Source organism: Colletotrichum gloeosporioides (assembly GCF_011800055.1).
Source record: "Colletotrichum gloeosporioides strain Lc1 chromosome Unknown consensus_7, whole genome shotgun sequence".
Taxonomy (NCBI): domain Eukaryota; kingdom Fungi; phylum Ascomycota; class Sordariomycetes; order Glomerellales; family Glomerellaceae; genus Colletotrichum; species Colletotrichum gloeosporioides.
This window is the reverse complement of record NW_025544652.1, coordinates 1,584,660-1,605,200: the sequence shown is the minus strand read 5'-3', so window position 1 is coordinate 1,605,200 and position 20,541 is coordinate 1,584,660. Positions and strand designations below refer to the sequence as shown.

The 20,541-nt window shown below is 54.7% G+C and overlaps 4 protein-coding genes across 4 annotated transcripts; 1 reads left to right on the top strand and 3 right to left on the bottom strand.

Moving 5' to 3' along the window:
• Nucleotides 1-952: 952 nt before the first annotated feature.
• Nucleotides 953-6,794, bottom strand: GCG54_00001828 (ATP-dependent helicase HRQ1; the record flags this gene model as incomplete). The annotated part of the gene is given in 7 exon segments (XM_045401932.1): nucleotides 953-2,557; nucleotides 2,570-2,712; nucleotides 2,730-4,545; nucleotides 5,164-5,208; nucleotides 5,264-5,664; nucleotides 5,715-6,345; nucleotides 6,429-6,794. 7 exon segments carry the CDS (start codon nucleotides 6,792-6,794, stop codon nucleotides 953-955), a joined length of 5,007 nt encoding a protein of 1,668 aa, XP_045270661.1.
• A 1,297-nt stretch (nucleotides 6,795-8,091) lies between these two features.
• On the bottom strand, nucleotides 8,092-9,124 carry GCG54_00001827 (Protein YIP4; the record flags this gene model as incomplete). The annotated part of the gene is made up of 3 exons (XM_045401931.1): nucleotides 8,092-8,341; nucleotides 8,413-8,986; nucleotides 9,049-9,124. 3 exons carry the CDS (start codon nucleotides 9,122-9,124, stop codon nucleotides 8,092-8,094), a joined length of 900 nt encoding a protein of 299 aa, XP_045270660.1.
• An 873-nt stretch (nucleotides 9,125-9,997) lies between these two features.
• Nucleotides 9,998-11,974, bottom strand: GCG54_00001826 (uncharacterized protein; the record flags this gene model as incomplete). Its single annotated transcript, XM_045401930.1, has 2 exons — nucleotides 9,998-11,559; nucleotides 11,614-11,974. Coding segments are annotated over 2 exons (1,923 nt in total), but the record flags the coding sequence as incomplete, so codon positions are not given.
• Nucleotides 11,975-18,599: 6,625 nt separating this feature from the next.
• Nucleotides 18,600-20,484, top strand: GCG54_00001825 (Polycomb protein eed-A; the record flags this gene model as incomplete). Its single annotated transcript, XM_045401929.1, has 8 exons — nucleotides 18,600-18,782; nucleotides 18,857-18,934; nucleotides 18,998-19,123; nucleotides 19,179-19,199; nucleotides 19,265-19,426; nucleotides 19,481-19,540; nucleotides 19,592-19,692; nucleotides 19,743-20,484. The coding sequence occupies 8 exons, from the start codon at nucleotides 18,600-18,602 to the stop codon at nucleotides 20,482-20,484; spliced, it is 1,473 nt and encodes a 490-aa protein (XP_045270658.1).
• Nucleotides 20,485-20,541: the final 57 nt, after the last annotated feature.

Below are 20,541 nucleotides of genomic sequence, written 5' to 3'. Positions count from 1 at the left end.
GACCATGTAAACAACACAGCAGCAAGCGAGAAGATCCATTCAATAGGGCGGTAAAGGGTCTCAAGGCCCTTGCGGTAAGGTGGTGCAGATAAGCCGCCAAGCCTAAACGACGTCACTGGGCGCTGTGCTGTATCCCTGCAGGACGGGACATTTCCTCCCAAATGCGACCTTTGAGCTGGCCGATGATGAGGTCGTCCTCTTCACCTTGCCGACCCCAATCTCAACATCCTCCCATGTCCAGCCACATCAAGTCAAAACAACTGTCTTGGCGGCCGATGGTGACCCATTCTGACAAGTCGTACTTTTTTGCCATTGCAATCTGACAGCAGCCACACGACGCGTGCTGCTCGCACACGCATAGCACGCCCCGCGGGTGCCGAGGCTTCTGGCATCTGGGCAAAGTCATGCGATGGACGCGGCGGGCGCCGCGTGCGGGATGAATCAATGCGGCCTGATTGCGACGATACGCTACAGACATGACCCCAGATCCACGCCTCAGTCCGGGAGTGCAAAACGAGCAGCAAAACATGAATGTTCTGAGGGAGGCAGCCAGACACGGGCGCCAACACGGAGAACGGGATGAGAAACCGCAACAGCCAGGGACCCAGCCTATAACGTTGGACGTTCCGAGAAATAACACCACAGCTAGCACTGTTCCGGAAGAAACCAAGCTTCGCCCAAGAAGCAACCAAGAGCCGGCCAAGTGGATATGCCACGAGCGCCCAGTGCCCAGAGGCTGCGACACTGCACCGGGCATCAGCTAAAAAAAACTCCCCACTCCGATTCCCCAGGGGGAACCGGACCATCCCATCCAGACACCCTTGGCAAAAGCTTTTTTCGTCCACTCTTCATCGGACAACCATATGTCTGCTGCTCGCTTGGCCGGAAAGGATTGGAAAGCGGATGTGCGTCACATTGGAAGCTATGAAATCATTTCCAGTCGTCGACTAACTCACTCATCGCCGGTCCACATCTCTGCGTCCTCCAAGAGCACCGTGTCCTGGTCCTCGAACTCCTCCTCCTTGATGTCAATCAGCCTCAGGTTGTTGCGGTCTTTGGGTGGCACAGGCTGGGCAACAATCACTGTCTCTAACCCCGCCGGACACTGCTCCTCGGGGCCCATTGGCAGAGCCTCTACATCAATCTCCATGTTCAAGATGGCTTTCAGAATGACCTGGCTGCCTGCCTTGCTCATCACATCGTTCTCCTTGCACAGCTCCGAGGCCACGCACTCAATGCAGCCACTCTCGCAGTAACATTCCTCGACTCGTTTAAGTGCTTGCTGCAGAAGGTGGTCAATGTGTTCGAAGGCCTTGGTGCTGATCCCCGAGCCGCTGGCACCGCCCTTTGCGTCGTAAAACGTCAGTCGACCTGGCCGCTTCCTCTGCGACTCCTTCTTGGCGAACTCCTTGAGCGCCACCTTGCACTCGGTCCGCACGTCGCCGGGCAGACTAATCACAAAGTTGGGCATGAGACTCAAGATGGCATGCTCTGCCGCGTGAATGGACGCGGCGATGTGTAGTCGTCTGTCGGCCAGGATCTGCAGCGCCTTTTTCGGTATGTCCAACCACATCCCCTTCCCATATCGAATGACGGGAGGGTTGTCCACATGAACAGCGTCCAGAACCCGTTTCTTCTTGTCGACCTTGAAGAATCCGTATACGTTCTGCTGGATCTTGATCGTGCCGTAAAAAGCCTTCGACAAAGATCCGGATATACGCCGGATCGCTTCTGTCTCGATGGGATCTATGTCGGTGAAGTCTCGTTGCGTCGTGGTCCACTCAACCTTGACCCGTTCCACTCGTGCCATCATCTTGTCTGGCTGAAAATCCCGGACGAGGTACTTGCTTCCCTGATGCAGGAAAATGGCGCCGTCGTAGATCGTGAACGTGGCTCTTGAAGCCTCCAGTTCCTCCAAAACTTCGTTCTTGCCATGAGTAATGTCGATGATTGCGAAATGATCGTCTTCCGTGTCGCGGATGGCAACAAACCTCGACGGAATGGGCCGGAACCGATCGTGGCAATGGTAGAAGCCCATGGCGTCCCTGAGCAAACGTTCTTCGCAGATTTGGGGAAGATCTTGACCAAAGTATTCGGCATCCTCCACAGGCCGAACAGGCATCTCGTAAGCAGCACATTGGATGTGGCCCTCTCGTACCAGCATGTTTTCAAGGTCAACCTGCAGCTCGCAATTGGGCTTGGTAAAGAGTTCGTCGGGATTCTGCATGTAGTGCTGGTCAGTGGGGAAGCAATCTCCCACTAGGACGGAGAGCGAGTCTTTGTTTCTTCGTCCGGCTCGTCCACTCTGCTGTCGTAGGTTGGCGATTGTGTACGGGAAGCCCCATGTCAACACGCAGTCTAGTGTGCCAATATCGATACCGAGCTCCAGAGCTGTAGTGGCAACGATTCCAAGCAGCTTTCCCTCAAACATCTCCGACTCGATCCTGCGTCTATCCTGGGCCGTATAGCCCCCCCTGTAGCCCATGACCCTATTGACACACTCCGGCCGCCCAATGGATTCTAGTTCTTGCTGCACAGCAGTCACTAGCTTCTCGCACTGCTCCCTTACCCTGGTGAAGGCGATGATTCGTACGCCTCTCAGCATCAGCTGACAAAAGAGGCGCGCACATTCGAACATTGCATCGCCTCGTCCACTAGCTGGATCGCCTGGGTCTCGGTATGGAGTGTTCCAGCACAAAAACTCCTTTCGACCTAGTAACGTTAGTCACATTGATTGTTTAAAGGTTCAGGCGTTGAGTGCTTGCCTGATGGAGAACCGTCAAAGTCGACCAGCCTCACATTCTCAATACCGAATATTGTTTTGAAGTGCTGCTTTGGGTTGGCGACGGTTGCCGAACATGAAATGAACTTGACGTGGCGGTTTCCCACCGCGGCACAAATTCGTCGCAGCCTCCGCATGATGAAAGACACATGAGATCCCATCTGTCCGTTGTAGTAGTGCAACTCATCAACGACGACATATTTCAGGTTCTTCAAGAACGTTCTCCATCTCTCTTCCTGTGGCAAAATCGTTATGTGCAGCATGTCTGGGTTGGTGAAGATGATCCTTGCTTCGTCTCGGATCGCATTTCGTTCTTTCATGGGCGTATCTCCATCGAAAGTTTCCACAAGCACATGTTCCATCCCTGGCATATAGCTCAGCATCTCCCTCAGGCTCCTCTTTTGATCCTGGGCTAACGCTTTCGTTGGGAAGATGTACATTGCTCGTGTGTGGTAGTCCTTTTCTAGAGCGTGTATAACCGGAAGCTGGTAGATGAGAGACTTTCCTGAGCTCGTGGAAGTGGCAACAACTACGTGCTGGCCCTCCAACAGACCGTTAATCGCTTCCGCTTGATGAGCAAAGAATTGCGTGATCCCTTTAGCATTGTACAAGGCATTGACCAAATCCTGACTGAGGAGAAAGTTGAGATCTCCATAGACGGCCTCCTGAGGCTCAAAGACGCGATGACCATCAGGTACAATCTGTCCTGTGTACCACGGGCTGTCTTTCATCTCCTGTACGATTTCAGGAATGCTCTTCCGTTCCGTAGGTATCGATTCGGGCAACGCTCCGAGACACTTTTCGGGCGGATCCTCCGGGACCGTCGGCGCTGGTATGAAGGCCTCTGCTGCCTTGGACAGAGCCTGCTCGGGGTCGAGATTGTCGGAGATACATTGGTTGATGAATGCGTTCATTGCGTCAATGAACTTTTGATTCCTTCTCTCGATGAGATTCGTCATCTGCTTCTGGCTGTAAACGGGTATTTTCAGGGTCTCTTCCCTCAATTTCCTGTTTGGCTTGGTGATTTCGCCAGTCTTCTTGTCCTTGACCTGTCGCTTCAGGTCACCATCCACAAATTCGAAGTACAGCACTTCTTTTCCCCCTTCGACGCGCTCGTCGGGGTGTTGGTCTAGCTTCTCAAGGCCAGATATCCCGCCAACAGAAGCATCGGGAGCAGGTGCTTGAGAGCGGAAGTCCCGTCCCGCCTTGAATGTCACGTCGCGCTCCGCCCCTCTGACCTCGGTTTGCAACATGATTTCGTCAACGTAGGCAAAGTTGACGCCTTCTGGCCGCACAGCTGCAATAGATGCGACATCCTCGATTGTCAATACTTTTTTGGTGTGCGATTCGACTGCAGATCTGATCGTCTCAAAGGTCGTGGCAAGGTGCTTGCGCGTACAGCAGAAAGTAAAGACCAAGTTGAGAGCGCGATGCGTCTTCTCCAGTGCTTTGAAGGAATCTGGCCATTCAACGTTGCACGTAACCGAAGATGCGGCGCTCTCTGTGCGATTTAGAGCGGAGGCAGTCTTCTTCGACGCGGTCCGTTTCCGGGCCTTGGTACTTTTCTGGCTGTCCGAGGTATCGTCATTGCCGAGCTGGCCGCCTGCCGAAGAAACTCCCCGGTTTCCGCTGTCGGCAATCGCTCCTTGATTGTCCTTTCTCTTCCGCTTCCCCCGGGCTTTTTGCACGACAGCCTCTGTCCCGTTTTGCATGGCTACTGACTTGGAGGAGACCAAAACGGCCTCTGCGCGGCTAGCTGTCGGCTAACATGAGGAAGTGGGCGTAGATACTGGCGGTAAACTATGTGTCCAATTTGCATCAGACTCAAAGTACAGAAATCACATGTTTCTGCACCATGTCCTGTACAAGAAGCACCAGGCCCTGAGGGAACGCGAAACGCCACTGGCCTGTAAGATGAGAGTCGTCTGCGTCACGTAATCCACACCTAGTCACGTGGACCGAGCTTCCACCGCGTCGGCTCATGCTTTTCAGCAAAGAATGCTTCCTTCTGCTTCGTAAGAATAGTGTAATCATTAAGGGCAATCCCCAAATAGTTATGTTACTGCGGTTGATTGATATCTAAAGTGTACCAAAGGACACTGGTTTCCTGGTATCATGACAGGACAGCGTCCCGAATCCGGATGGTCAGAGGACTCCTACAAAAATGAATGCCGTGCCGCCGACTGTATGCCTCTGCCTTCCCCCGCCTGGCCCCCAATAACCCCAGGAATACTTTCGCCACCAGTCGACCACTTGAAGGTCTTGTGCGCTCGATGGAAATCATCGAGCAAGTCCACATAGTCACCAGCTCGGTCTATGGCCATTAACTTATCCACAGCTGAGAAATATGATGCTCAGTTGCTCGACAATTCTCTTTGAACCATGCCAACTTCGTTGAGGAACGATTTGGCGCTGGCTGCACTCATCTGCGATTGGTATGTCAGTACTTGATTCGGTATCGAGTATCGGAGACATCCTTACCCTCATGTGAACGCTGACGGGCTTCGCCTCTTCACCCTCGAATGCGGTGAACATGACTCCAACGGACTTGAGAGACGTCTTCTCCTGGAACTTCATAGCAGGCAAGATGACTGTGTTGAGAAGTATCCTGTGTGTCTGATCTTGTCTCATGATCAGACGGGCAACCTTATGGGCCGTGCTGCCGCCAGCCTCTGGATCCTCGTCGTTCTCCAGGCCCGATGCGTCAAAAGAACCGGGAATGGGAAGGCCTGAGTCATCGAACGAAACGCAAGCTACAGGCACGTTGATCTTCAGCATACCGGAGCCACGCTCCTTCCAACCAACCTCCTTCTCCAGATAGAACATCTTGGCTCTGACCTGAATTATCGTAGCCTCACCGGCCTCGCCATCATCGACAGTGACTGTGGACGGTTAGCAAAGTAAAAAGCCAAGCAGGATACGTGCCGCTCACTTTTCTGCAGCTTGGTGCGCTTCTTATCATCACCAGCCTTGGATTCTTCTTTGTCAGACTCCTCCTTTTCCTCCTTGTCACCAGACTCTGAAGCAGATACATCATCGCCGTCAGCGTCATCGCCGCTTCCATCGTCCGCGTCGCTTTCCGGTGCGCCAAAAGGTTTGGCAGGCTTCTCGCTTTTGAAGGAAGACTCTCCTGCCTTGGCAAAGCTCGTCAAGGGTTTACCTGACAGTGCGCTGCCGAAGCCGCTGCCGAATGCCGAACCAAAACCGTTTGCGCCGGCGGTCTTAACGCTGGCAAACGGCGATGAGGCGGCGCCAGCGCCTCCAAAACTCAATGTCGGTGCGGCAATAGGAGCCGCAGCGGGCTTGGACGGCGACAGGGAGCCAAATGGCAATGCTGAGGACGTTGATCCGCCAAAAACGCTGCCTTTTGAAGAGTCTCCCAATGAGCCAAACGGTGACGCACTTGATGCAGCCAGCTTGGCGAAGCCAGAACTGGCAAAAGCGGCAGCCGATGTCCCCTGCTTTTCCTCCTTGGCAGAGTTTTCTGCTGCTGCGGACGTGACCTCGGTCGTAGTGGAAATGCTGTTCGGCGTTTTCGTTTCGGCGGTGACGGGCGATGTTACCTGTTTGGTCGCAAAGGCAAGTCAGCACGATAGAGCAAAGGCATACATACGGGCACGTAGGAAAACTGGAGGAGGAAACGTACAGAAGAGTCGGCGGCGGCGTCAACAGTCACTCCATCTCTGTGCCTCTTCTTCTCGGGTTCCAGTCGCGAAGCCCTGTCCTTGGCAGAGTCGCTTGACGCAACGCTCTTGCTGTCCGCCTCCTCAGCGTCTCTGTCCTCGTCATCGAGCTGGTCGTGGGCCCTCTTCTGTTTCTTCTTGGGTGACGAGACTTGCTCCTTTTGCTCATCGCCGGCACTGAGCTGGGGTGTCGTCGCGCCGGTGGCCCCCTCAGACTTCTCTGAAATGGCCGTATGCTTCAACTCTTTGCGAGCCGCAGCGGTCTCAGCATCCTCCTTGGCGTCGATGGGATCCGACTTTGGGCTACCGCTTTGAGGGTCGTCGGCCATGTTGAAGAAATGCTTGATACAGCCTCGTGGTCAGTCGGTGTGCTGGTCGTTGTCGTTCGTGGTTGTTCCGCTGTCGTGGGTGGTTTAGAGGAGGTTTTGGGGTCGGTCTCGGTTTCTGCCGACTTTGCAGATGCTAAAGCCAAAAGCGACAGTAGTTGACAAGCGATGGAGTGGCAGGTGACGGTGCCAGCGAATACGTAGGTGCAAGCAAAATAGTCAGTCTCAGCCACCGCAAGTTTTATCTACAACAAGGGTCCGAGACGAGTGGTTGCAGGTCAAGAAGTCGAAGTTGCACGTTTTGTCGGCGATTGCGCAGGTATGGCCTTGGGCGGTGGATGAGTTTACGGTGCGGTTGTTGCAGGTGTGCGGGTGTGGATGTGGTTGTGGATGCGGACGCGGTGACAACAGCCCATACGGTGCAGTGCCAGTAAGGTACCGTAAGGTACCGTAAGGCGTAGGTGAGCTGTGAGCTGAAGTGCAGTGTCCGCTGTTTGCCCGTGTCTCTAGAGGTTCAGCTTGGCTGGGAATAATTGGATGGGGCCGACCTGGAGCAGACGACAATCGGCCCAATCATTCGGTGCACCCGGTTCGGATAAGTCGACGACAGAGCCCAGGTTCAATTGGGTCGATGGCGGCCCGCATTAGCGTCCCCGGCCTGGTCAAGTCCAGCTCAGTCAAGTCCAGTCTTCATGTCAACCTCAAGGGTGACTTGAGGTGATGGGACTGACTGAGAGGGGTAAATTCGTACAGTGCCGAGTTGGACAGCGAGGCGCACCAAAACACCCTAGCACCCCCCGCCACAGCCGTCACCCTCACACATTGCTCGCTAATTTTGCACTGACCAGACTTCGATGCTTCACTGCAAGATCCGGGATGTGGCACTCCCAAACGGGCAGCACGATGCCAGGCTGTCGGCGGAAACTGCCGTGGCCGCATGCGGCGGCGGCGCTCCCAGCGCCTCTGGCACCGAAGGCTCTAATATAAAGCCACCAGCAAACAGTATCTCTATGCCGAATGTCCCATCAAAACGGCGACATGGCGCCATAGACAACCTGAATCGATGTTTCACACTCAAAGGGAAATTCTCTCTCATAATTTGTCCACAAGACAGGCTTAAGTTTGCGAATAACAACGAGGACACTTGCTGAAATCTCACCCATTGGCCTACAGCCATAACTCGAAGCTAACTCATACAACACCGTGGTTATCTAAGATACAACCTACGCCCCGGTCATTCTCGTCATCGATGCGAGAGGCCTCCTGAGCGATGACCGTGGTTTGCTGAGGCTCCTGCACTTTAACTGATGAAGCAAAGGCAGCCTAAGCCGAGATAGAAGACAAAGAGCGGGTACACCGCGATACCGACGCGGTTCTTGACGACGCCGCTGCCACCTAGGATGCTCACTCCTGCAGCCAACGACCACGCCACCAAGAAGAGATAGACGGGAACACGAGCGACTGTCGGAATACCGAACGCCGAGAGCAACGCCGCGATGACCAGAGGAAACAGCGTGTATCCTATAATGCAGACGCTCTGCGCGAATGAACTGCAGTTGCATGTTAGCGCAGCCGGGAGACGGATTCTCTGGTTGCCGGATGCTACCAGGGGACGACTCACATGCTTCCTCCCAGAAGCTTGATCTGCAACGTGACCACGGCCTCTCCGATCCAAATCATGGCAAACACGCCGCTGAAGACAACGTCCTTCTGATCTGCTCGCGCATTGAAGCTCAGGAGAAGACTCAGCAACAGGCAAAATATGAGGGGTCCCCAGAGATCCCAGTCACGCAGACCAGGCGTCATATTGTTGCCTGACAGAAGAGCTTCCGAATCCATGAATCGATTTGCCAGCCCGGTAATCTCTTCACGAGCACCAGCGAAGCCAGCCCCGCGAATGTTCGCGTACGCGCCGCGGAGGCCATCGGCATCGAACATGGTACCCCCAAGGAGATACTTGGGGTAGAGGACCTCCCTCATTTTCGCCCACACGGCTAGGAGATCTCGACGAAGGGTGTCCCACACCGACTCATCGATTGTGTTTTGAGGTGCGGCGCGGTCTTCGCCCGGTATCCGCGAGGTCCAGGCATTTTCGTTTAGAGGTCGCGACGACGAAGAGCTGGAACCGATGTTGCCTGTGAGTGGCTGACGGGAGGACGTGTGGCCGAGGGGATCGTCAAAGTCATCAAGATCGGCTGACCAAAACAACGGTCAGCCTGAGCTAAAACACAGCATCAGAAGCGGTATGAATGCTTACCATCATCTGGATCGATCAGGTCGTCGTCGGCCAAGGGAGGATTGGCATAGTCGTCTCGCCTGGCTGCGGATGCCATTGTGGGCTGCAGTGACTCAAGGAGCGAGGTAGCGGTATTTCGCGTGGATAGGAATGCGCGTTATGTCAAACGCTGCAATTAGTTTCTTCGAGCGTCGGCCTCGGCGGAGAAAGAGTCAATTGCAGCTTCGTGCAGTAGAGATGGGACGGGACAGGAAAGTCGGCCAGCTGACGTAGCAGCTTGCGACTCTCAAAAGACTCCACGGTTTCCTCAAAGGCCCAGCGAGTGGTCCAAGCTCCCCGGACCCCGTCCCTTGCGTCGGAATATACAGACCCGCTCCCCGACCATCTACCTTCACCAATCACAGGCACATAGCTGTGCCTTTGGTCGACCCACTTCCCCGTTCCAGCCGCCGCCGATATTCCGACTTTCACTGTGGGTCTCCGCCCGGAAACGCCGAACAGCACCGGCGTACCAGAGACTACTAAATTGTCACACTGGAGATGATAATTTAGTGAATGGGTGCCATTTACACACAGGACCTCCCCTTTTCGGTGCCCGCGATTGGTAGCCATGCTACTCGGCTCCAAGCTATCGCGTATCTTGTATGTACACACAGCTTTCCAGGCTGACGGGTGTTCGCTAATGTCGTGCGAGTATCTCAATTATTTGAATAACGACTCCGCTTCTTCATCTCGTGGGTATCTATCTATCACTCTGCCGTCATTTCTAGTAAAATGCGGGGGTGCCATAATCCATCCTCGCCACATGTGCTGTCAAATTGCAAACTGCAAACAATCCGCCCTGAACCTTTGCTGCTACAATCTTCGATAAATTTTATAAACCGATTTAAGTCGTTAATGATTGTGACTGATCGCAAGTCACAATCTCAAATCACATAACCCAACGCCGATGTGCCATCAAGTAACCCGTCTACTGCCAGGGGTAGCGATAGCCATGGGATGAATCGTTCCGACCGGCCGATGTGGTGGGAACATTGTTGGAGTGCCCATTTGATTCTCCATTCGAATGTCCGCCACCATTGTATGGTGGTGGGGTCTCACCCCAGGACTGGTCTTGCAATGCAGCTCGAGAGCCCGGGGCCTGTTGGTGTTGGCCTTGCTGTTGGTAATGCTGGTGCTCACTATGTTGCTGTGGATGATGTGGGGGGTGGTTGCGATTAGGTCTGCCATACTGATCATACGCAGATGTGTACGCAGGCTGGAGCCCAGGCCATGTCGGGGGAGGCTGGGAGTATGTGTAGTTGCTCCTGCCAATTTGGGGAGCATGAGTATAACTCGACGACGTTTCTTGCGCCTGTGGCTGTTGGTATCCGGAGGACGATGATCCGAAACCACTTTTGTGTTTCTCGTCGTACTGTGCCCAGCGATGAACCGCCTGGTTTTCCGGTCCAAGGTAGGACGTACTGCCAGCACTCGGATCCCACACCGGAAGCCCGTCAGGCTGTGCCTCGCCACGGGGTAAACCACGGGTGTAAGTCGCAAGATTGCCGTTGATACCAACGAGAGCCCAGGCGAAAACGGCAACGTCACGAATGGAGCTCATGAGATGATCCACCGGAGGACCACCGATGGCCATGACGTTGTCGCGCAGAGGCATGTACTGTGGCATGAGAGGAGGCCTGAATGCGTAGAGCATATCTTGGGGACCTTGGGGCCGAATCGGATGATGTCCCCATGGCGCGGCGAAAAGACCGTTGGTGTATGTAGGCGTGACCAGGGGTGGGTGAGGTGCCGGAATAGGTGGGCGGGCTTTCCGTAGCACGACAACCAGCCCGTCAGACGTGCAGGACACGACGGCCTCGAGCTCGAATGTTGGGATTGGTTCACGGCGCCGGTTTCTCAGAGGCTCGGCAGGCGGTGACCTCCGAGGTGCCGGCCCGTCGAGTGGCGGGGCAGTCGTTGCAGAGGTCTGCTGTGTCCGGCTGCTCGAACCGGAAGCCGTCGTGGTGGCCGTCTGTGCAGAGCTGTGAGTTGACAAGTCGGGCCGACCAGTATCTTCTTGCTTGATGGCAGGTTCGTCGTCAACGTCCATGCGGCCATCAAGCTGCACGCCTCCGCCCTCAGAATCGCTGGAGTTCCCACTGTTATGCTCCTCGTCGTCATCTTCATCCTCAAAATCCTCCGGTCGACGCGGGTCTCTGTACCAAAATCGAAGGTAGGCAATGGAGTCGTTGGCCTTGGCACTTTCCAGGCAACGGATGGCATCGGGAAGGCAGTTCTCCTGAATGCATTCATAGAAGCTTTTGTCTTTGATCTGGTCCGGCCGGACACCAAGGATGGAGGCTACGGCGTTCGTAGCGAACATGACAGTCAGGGTCCGAGTAAACCTGTTGAGAATGAGAGCGGCGCGCGGCTCGCGCTCCACCGGGGGCATCCTGAACTTGGGTGACAAGTGCTCGAGCATGTGGTAGCGAGGGTCCCGAGGAGAGGACGAGAAAATTCGACGGATCTGGGGTGCCTCGATGGCTCGCCCTAGTCTGGTGGTTAGCAATGACGGGAGACATGGGAGACGGAGGCATAACCCACTTTCACTCCTTTCACCTCGTTGGTAGATACTGGTGCAGGCGACCAGGACATCGTGAACGACTGTGAAGCAACACTCGCAACTCACCCACTGGCCATTTCGGGCCTGGATGCGAACATAGTGAAGCACGGCGGCCTTGTCCAGCAGGACCCCGCGACTGTGAATTGAGCGAGCGAACGGCACCTCCTCAGGGTGGAAGAACTCGAAGCATGACTTCCCCTGCACCTCTTGGGGATTATAACCCAGGATGTCGTAAACTGAGTCGGACACGAACAGGATGACTGCATCAGGGTCCGTGGAGTGGATGGTCATGAAGGTCTGCTCCATGGCTAACGACGGTTGGCCTGTTGGCAGAGAACAAGGTCTGGGGTTGTATGTTTGGGCACGCCGCAATATTACTTCCGCCTGTCCGCACGGTTCCCGCGGGTATGGGTAGCCCCAATGACAACAAAAGACTCGAAACAAAGACAGAAAAAAACGGCGCCTTTCTGTTTTGGCCAATAGGTCGGCGCAAGAAACAACACCAATGGCTTCGGGTTGGTTTCTGGAGGGGGAAAGGAAACACCAAATCAAGTCGAGGGCGGGTGTTGTGCCTCGAACTAGGAGGTTGTGTCGTCCGAGAAAGTCGAGCTGAGCTGAGCTAAGCTGAGGTGGACTTTTGCTCAAGACGGCGTTGGCACTAGCGTAGGACACAGATCGCGCTGTCACCTTGGGACGAAAGGTTGCCAGTATCACGAGCTGTATCGACAAAAGTATGTTGGGCTTGCCTGGGTCAGGACGGCCGAGGACAGGACAGCGGAGCGGCCAGGATGCTGGTACCCGCAAGATGGTCTGTAGAGATGTGTCGCACGGACGGACTCAAACAGTACGAATTAGAAGTGACAGGAGTTGTTGCACACACAAACACTGCCTGCAATTGACGTTTGCCAGAAGTGCTGGCTGGCTGGTTGTGATGCCGTCGGAGTTCAGGCTGCTGCTGGGGGGATTGGCTGAGATGATGATGCTTATGCTCGTGCTTGTGCGTTGTGCGTTGTGCGTGTGCGGCCGAGGAGGAGGTTGCGGTCGCCAGTAGTAAAGAAAGGTAGCTACGGAACGCAGAAGACAGTTGAGATGGAAGTGAGACCGTTGTTTCTCTGGTGGTGGGGTATGAGCGTTGCAGCGGCGGCGGCGGCAGGTTCAAGCAGTGGCCCTGACGTAAGAGGGGGGGTCGAGGGAACGAACGGTGTTGAAGTAAGGTACCTAGGTAATCCAACCGATGTTGAACGAGCGTTGGATGCGAGCTAGCGGCTTCGGCTGAGGGTTGATTTGTACAGTAGCAACAAGTAGGTATATAATGTGTGTAGAGTTTTCCACTATGCAAGAGTTGGGGCTGGTTTGGGGGCGAGAAGATGGCTTGTTGTTATGTTGTTTGTTCTTGTTTCCGTTGCAGTTGCTGAGCATGAGTAGATGGGACTCAAGACGTAGCAGCAGTAGAGGAGCGGAGGGCACCTAATAGTGCCGTATCCTTTTTTGCAGCTAGGACAATGAAGGGAGGGAGAGAGAGGAGGGAGAGAGGAGAGGGAGAGAGAGAGAGAGAGCTCGAGTAGTGCGGTGCTGTGCGGCCAGTGGGAGCGGCGAGCATCTTTTATGACAGCTCGTCCGGCTGGTGGTGAGGGCGGCGGGGAGAGGCGTCCAGTGCGTCTGTGACGGCACGGCAGTGCAGCACATCTCATCGGCGCAGCGGTGCAGCGAGCGGCTCCAATTCGAAAAAACGCGGAAGCGGATAGGTAAGGTAGGTGGGTAGGTAGGTACCTAGGGCAAGGGTCCAGTGGTGTTGGAGGGGGAGGGAAGAGAGCCCGCTGACAGGGGGCCCGACCCAGACCCCGGCATCTGAAGTTTGCAGCGGTCCAGAATATGGATGGATGTGTGTACCTTACCCTACCTAGGTAGGCCGTAGTGGACATTGGCCAAGCAAGGGTATCCGACTCTGACAAGCCGTGACTCCTGCGATCCATCCATATGCGTTTGGCAGGTCTCCAAATACAAAACAACACACACAAGAACCGCAACACTTTTGAAATAAACCCAGACCCGACGTTGCTACCTAGTTTTGCTGGTTTCTCAACCCGGTAGCTAGGTAGGGAACCGCCCCCGGCGTACGTCCGTATCCCATCCTGCCCCTGCCCCTGCTCCTCTCCTGCTCCTGCTCCTGCTCCTCCTTGCTACTTTACGTTCGAGCAAGGTCTTCGGATGAGCTACACTGCATCTCCAGCAGCCTGTCTTCAGTCCTCGTGAATACTGTGTAAAGTGTACGAATACATGTTTCCCTGGTTGCCGTCCTATTCGGCGGTACTCACAACTTTCCAACGGCAGGGGAAAGGGGGCTCTATGTCTCGTTAAGTACAGGTAGATATGTGCTACCTGCGGCATGTACATACTATACATACCTACATACTGAATTAGGTGCTGGCTGTTGTGCAAGCACATTGTAATGGTCCTGCATCGTTCGCACCGTCGTCCACCGCGACACACCACTACGGATACAAAGTACACAATCGTTGAATTGACGTTGACAGCGGGGCAAGACAATCCATGTGGACGGGCATATGCCTATTCCCTGCTTGTAATATGCGCTGCCTCTTTTCCCTCTGCCCCATATCGGGCTGAAAAGCCGCGCAACAGCCACAACAAATCGCCATCTCGACACGCAAAGATCCATACCAAGTCAATCAACTTGCAGGTTGACGGAAATGAAGATTGAAGGTCTCTTTGGCATTCGATACCGTATGCGCAGTCTCCATTCTAGAAAGACAATTGGACATGTCCCCGGACATGAGATCCCCCCTCTAGGACGGGCCTGGCAACCTCAAGTAGCTGAGCCCGCGAGGGTTGATCAATGTTACACGCTCCGCCTCGCGACCTGGCCTGGGGGCCAGTGGGGGGCTTTGGACTGCCATCCTTACCCTCGCTCGCCTTCTGCCTCGTCAATCCTCTCGAGCAAGCCTGCCCGTGTCTGTCATGTATTTTATCGAGAGTCAGCCTGTCACGCAGTCGCAAGTAAGGTACACTAGGTTGCTGTGCTTGGTTCGCCGGGATTTCCGACATCCCATGTCAATCACAACAAGTCCCAATCTCTACGTTCATGACTTGTCATTGTATATCACTCACGACAGCTGGCCCTGATGGCAGTCTTTCGGACAGTAGTGCCATGTCGCTTCCCACCCCAAGTCGACCGGTGATCCAAGTTGGCAAGCTAATGAGACATGGCTTGCTTTGCCATTATACATGTGGTGGAAAAGAGCAACAGAATGTCCGTCAGTAGCCCTTATTGCATGCCCGGATGCCACACCCGGGCAGCTTGCGCGCATCGACACATCGGAACGTGCGGCGGCTGTCTGTCTGTGAACAGCTGCCGGTGGGGCATCCAACCGGACCATGTCTTTACACTGCGGCTTGCGGCATGGATGGCTGGAGACAGCCGCAGGTACCTGCGTGTGCATGGGTGGACGGAGGGAGGAAGGATTGGCGTCGCTTTCCGAAACCAATGGGTCAAGCGCAGAAGCAGACGACGAACGTTTGAAGGGTCTCGGATTCTGGATTTCCATTGTTGAAGAAACGCGAGCTAGGAGGAAGGCAACGAGGCGGCACGATCATAACGCCGGCTCACCGTTGAGGCATGCATTTCTAGGAATGCCTTCTGAGTTCAAGACGATCCAATGCCGATTCACCTCGGTGGACGCCGTCCTTTTGCGCCACTTGCAGCTCCAGTGTCTCGTTCTCTTCACTCCTGCGGTAGCCGGGTGCGGAATTGATGAGCTGCAGAACTTTACTCTGCACATACATGCGGTGCAGAGCAGAGGCCAGAGAATGTCCTCTGTCCTGTCATCTGTCACTCGAGCTTGAAAACCCCATTGTCAACATCAACAACGACGAGCATCGGATGGCCCCTGCCTGTGCCTTGAGCTCCCCACTCTTTCCCTCATACCCATGACCGTGATACCGACAGCAGACATGGGGTCTGGGGATCTCGCAGGGGATGGCGGACAGCTCTTGTCTTCTTCTGGAAGAGCTTGCGAGAAGACGGCCCTTTGCCCAGATTTGTACTGACAGCCGATAGAGATTGCAGGGCACCAGAGCCCGTTTCTTTCCCCAAGGTCTCGTCTCTGATGCTTGCCCTTCAGGGCCGTCACCTTGCCAGGCCGCCCGTCATCCGTGTCAACGGGAGTGCAAAAGGCTAAAATGGCGTCCGTGTGGGTTGAGCCTTCGGGCAAAGCTGCGCTATGCTCTGCTAGGCATAGTTCCACATTCTGTCTTCAGTTGACAGCTGTGAAGACATGAGAACCTGGTTCACCAGTTGGGATCTGCTGCCAGGGTCCCCGAGCGAGCGACTCGAGCCAGCTCACAACCCGTGATACCTGGATTTCCCCATTTCACGGTGGTGCCTCGAGCCTGCGCGTTGAGAGTATGCCTCCTCGCTGTTGAGAGGTAGTCGTCAGTTGGTAGGGCGTAGTGCTGCAGACTGGCGCTGTCAGACGGTGCACACCTGCGACCAATGGGCTAGAGCAGACCGGTGATCCGGATGCAAGATGCTCTTGTCAACAGGCCGCGGGGTTGCAATCGGAATTAGACGAGTGATTTCAGCAAGTTACAACCATTTCAATGCGTCTCCATGGCTTGGCGGTTGCGCATGCCAGCTGGAGAGAATCTGCTTGACGCTCAGGCGTTTGGTGTTTGGTAATATTTGGCATCTTCGGGGCTGCAATACAATATCCTGCTTGGATTAGCAACGACGCTTCTCGTTAAGCTCGTAGCACTCCTCTTGTCGGGTCGCATTTCGCACACTGATGCACCAGCATCCCATTCATTGGGATTTCACAGAACCGTGGTCACGATGGTGGATCGCCAGATTGAGATTGATCGGGGCTTGTTGGCGTCCATTCGTGACGTGAACCGCATCTAGACAGGTCGCCGGGCGTCGGGCTGGGTTGCAAAGGGTTCGTGCGACGAAGATGGAGATGTCACGGCGGCCCATGGCCATAACCATGACCATGTCTCTGCTGCTCCACGAATGACGACCCATGACGGGACAGGTTTATTGGCAGGCTGTGGAGCTCCGGCGCAACGCTTGCCGTGCACGCTGGCAAGCTGGCTTGCTGGATCCCATCCAGAGGATAAACAGCCGTGCTATGAGCAGGCTGGGTGATAATGGAATTGTTGCGAGGGCGATGCGAGGTCGATGCGAGGTCGATGTTGATATCCAGTGAAGGATGTCTGGCATCGACACCCGTCGATTGGATGTAAGGGGAGTTTAGGGGGTAATTTACGTCTGTGTGTTTGGCGATCCAGTCATTTCTCACATGCCGGCTGACGTATCCCCAATGCCCGTGGCGTGGCGGTGGGACGGTAGGAGGATGGGCAAAGCTGCGCGTGGTATCCGTACATTAGTGGTAGCAACGATGAATGTCCCAGGCGAAGACTGATTGTTGTTGACGAGGGGAGATATAGGGACAGAGAGAGGAAGAGAGATAGAGACAGAGAGGAGCGGTCGAGGAACCTCGTGTTACACGAGCGTGTCGTTGGGAGGGCACGGTGGCCGGGGCCGGAGGAAGATGGCAGAAGCTGTTGCTAAACCGGGCATGTCCGAAGTGGCTTGCGGCATGATGTCGCGGCATTGGATTGCCGATGACCGCCATGTCTTGGGTTTGTTCTTTTCTTGTTGATACAGAAATATTTAACAATCATGATTGAAGTGGAATGAGTTGCTGCTGGGAAATGGGCTCTATCACAGGCAAGCAGCCAGTCAATCAGCGTACATACAGTGGGGGTATAGTACTTTGTGCATGGGTTGGCAGGTTACGTGCAATGTTCCGTACATCCAATGGAACCTCGAAATGTGCGTAGTACGTTTTGTCGTGGCCCACTTTCCCTGAAGATCCATCCACTGCTGGCTTGAGCCTTGAGCCTTGGGCCCTGGGATAATTAGAGAAATGGCCGACGAACTGCACCGCCGGTCCACCACCCGACGGACGCTACCTACCTACGCCCGTTTTCCGTCCGTGTCGCTGCAAAGTAGATAGATACTGAGAGGTATACGGGACAATTTCGCCAAGAACCCTTACTGTCTGGTGGTCGAGGATGTGGTCAGCCGTTTTACCAGGTCCAAAGTTGCGTGCTTGTTCCACTCGCTTTGCCAACCGAAGAGGGGGCACTGGAAAAGCGGTCACTCAGAGCACAAGGCAGGCTGTCAATCCGGAACCCTCAAAGGTCGATCGCCGTCACAAGGCGTTGGGGGTTGGAGTCCAGACTTTGTCTAATTTTGAATTGGAAGCACCCGACTCCTCTGACTTGCAGCCCACCTCACCTGCAGTACACTACCGGGCGCTGATTGAAGACACCACCTGGAGCCACGAGCGTGCTGTCAGCCGGCCTCCACTAAAAAAACACACAGCTCACGATGCCCTGCTGCCTGCCAGCTGCCATCTACAAACTGCCAACTGCTAACGACGCGTCTGCTCCGTCTCACCTCTCTCCGCGCCTGTTTTTCTTCTTGTTCTCTCTCAGTCCCGTCCCCGTCCACCCTGAGGTCGCACCTGAGGTGACGAGGTAGCCACCTACTCCAGGTTGTACGGATACCTTACGTGCCCGCATCCACCCGCCTTCGGTCGGTGTCGCTGGCCGTATCCTCCGCCTCGCCCCAGCACCTAGACCCACTCGAATTGCACTCCGTCTGCATCACGTCCAGTCTTGTTATTACTAACTGAACTGAAGCCCACCTCCGGCTCTGACTTCGGCTGCTCCTGCTCCTGCTCCTGCTCCGGCCTACCGCTGTCTCTTGTCTCACCCCCTGGGTAGACAGATCTGCTACGTCCAAGGCTGACAGCTGCTTGAGGTCGGGTGCCGCTTGTGGCGTCGCCGCCTGCCTGCCGCTGCTGTCCAGTTTCCTCATCTAATCTCTCCAACTGTCTGGTCACCCCAAAACGACGCGACCTACCTACGGGTCAATTCCGCAATGGCCCCCACCGTCACTGCCACTCCCTACGACTTCCCTAGGCTGAGAGTCTCAGTTCACCTCGACGACGATACCAGCTATCTTGCAGAGGATGACCCTGTCCCGGAATTTTTTGATGTAAAATTCTGCCCTTATCAGCCGCTGAATGCAAGGCCAGTCTTTGCTGCTGTCAGCAAGAAGCATGTAAGTGCCCCCTCCCTTGGGCTTCTGCCTCAATCAATGCTTCTGTACACTTCTGACTTTTGATGCCACCTCAGATCGTCATCTGCCGCCTCTCAGCAACAGCAGATGACTCAAACCCTTGTGAAATCATCAGCATAATTCGCGATGACGATGTGAGCTCTACCACGTGGTCCACCTATCCACCCCCAAGAGCAAAATAACTGACTCGATTGCAGCCCGAAGCAAGAAACTACTGCTGCACCTGGACTAAGGATGTCGTGACCGGAAAGCCACTTCTGTGTTACGGTGGTGAGGATGCAAAGATCAAAATTTATGATATTTTTGAGAAAAAGCTTGTCAACGTACGTCCCGCAGGGATACCTACAACTTTACGTCTGTTGCTAACACATGATCCAGTGTTTAGTTGGCCATGGAGGAGTCAATCACCCTGATCTTGAGTGCCACATATTGCCAAAAGTGCTCGTGCTGATACGAACTACTAGGACATCTGCGACGTCGTCACGTCTCCGTTAGACCCCTTGATTATTGCCTCCTGCTCAGACGACACAACCGTTCGGATCTGGAGCTTGGACCCAAGACATGAGAAACAGCCTTGCCTGTGCATTCTCGGCGGCGAAGGCCATTACTGGAACCTCCTCACCTTGGTCAGTGTCTCCTATTCTCATCTCAAGGAAAGATGTTGCTAACGTCCTCTCAAGGCCTGGCATGATACTGGCCGCTACATCCTGTCCGCCGGTCACGATCAGATCATCAACCTGGTGAGCATGAATTTAGTTCAACATTTCTCTCACTGTCTAACATGAAGACAGTGGACTGTGCCGGACCTCCCGACCGAGCCTACAGATCGTCCTGTCGAGGTCCACTATCCTCACTTTTCCACTTCCGAAGTACACAGCAGTCTTGTGGATTGGTATGTGCTTTGTGGTACCGTACGTGAACATGAATACTCACGCCAAGCAGTGTCGCCTTCTTTGGTGATTACATCCTCTCCCGCGCTTGCCACGACGATGTCATCGTTCTATGGAAGATTGAAGGTTTCTCCTCAGAAGATCCCCGGCCGTCGCAAGACATGGCTCCCACCACCATCAACCCGGCCAATTTGACGCGGTCCGCCTTCAACCCAGGCGTCTCGGCCGAATGCCCAGCACCGTACACCCGTCTGATGGAGTTCGCGACTCCCGGTTGTGGTCCACAGTTTTTCATGCGATTCAAGCTGCACTTCGTCCCAGACCAGCACCCGGTTCTCGCTTTCTGCAATGCCAACGGGAAGATTTTCTTCTGGGACTTTGAGCAAATCACGGGTTTCCATGACTACACCAAGAAAGTAGAAAAGAACCCTGATGCTCCCCCCGAAAGGCCGAGTTGGTTGACAGCCGTCGTTCATCGTACGCATGGTGGAGCCAAAGCTGAACCCACGGTAAGAGAGCGCAAAGCGGCTGGCAAGGCACACCCGTCGGATCTTGAGCAAATTCCCACCTTCGCCAATGTGTACAACAAGGAGACGCTCTTGATGTGGGATACCAAGTACAACGTCGAGAACCCGCAAGTGCCCCTCAAGCCTCACAAGATAGAGAACTTCGGCGCGTCATCGTTCGTTGGTAGACAGGTGGCATGGAGTCCAGGAGGAGAATGGTGTGTTGTTGTGGGCAGCTCCAATTTTGCTTTGCTGTTGCAAAGATGGGCACCTAAACGAGAGACATAAGACAGCAGACGAAATGCAGCGTTTGGATCGGCGTTGACTTCGATATCTCGGATGGGG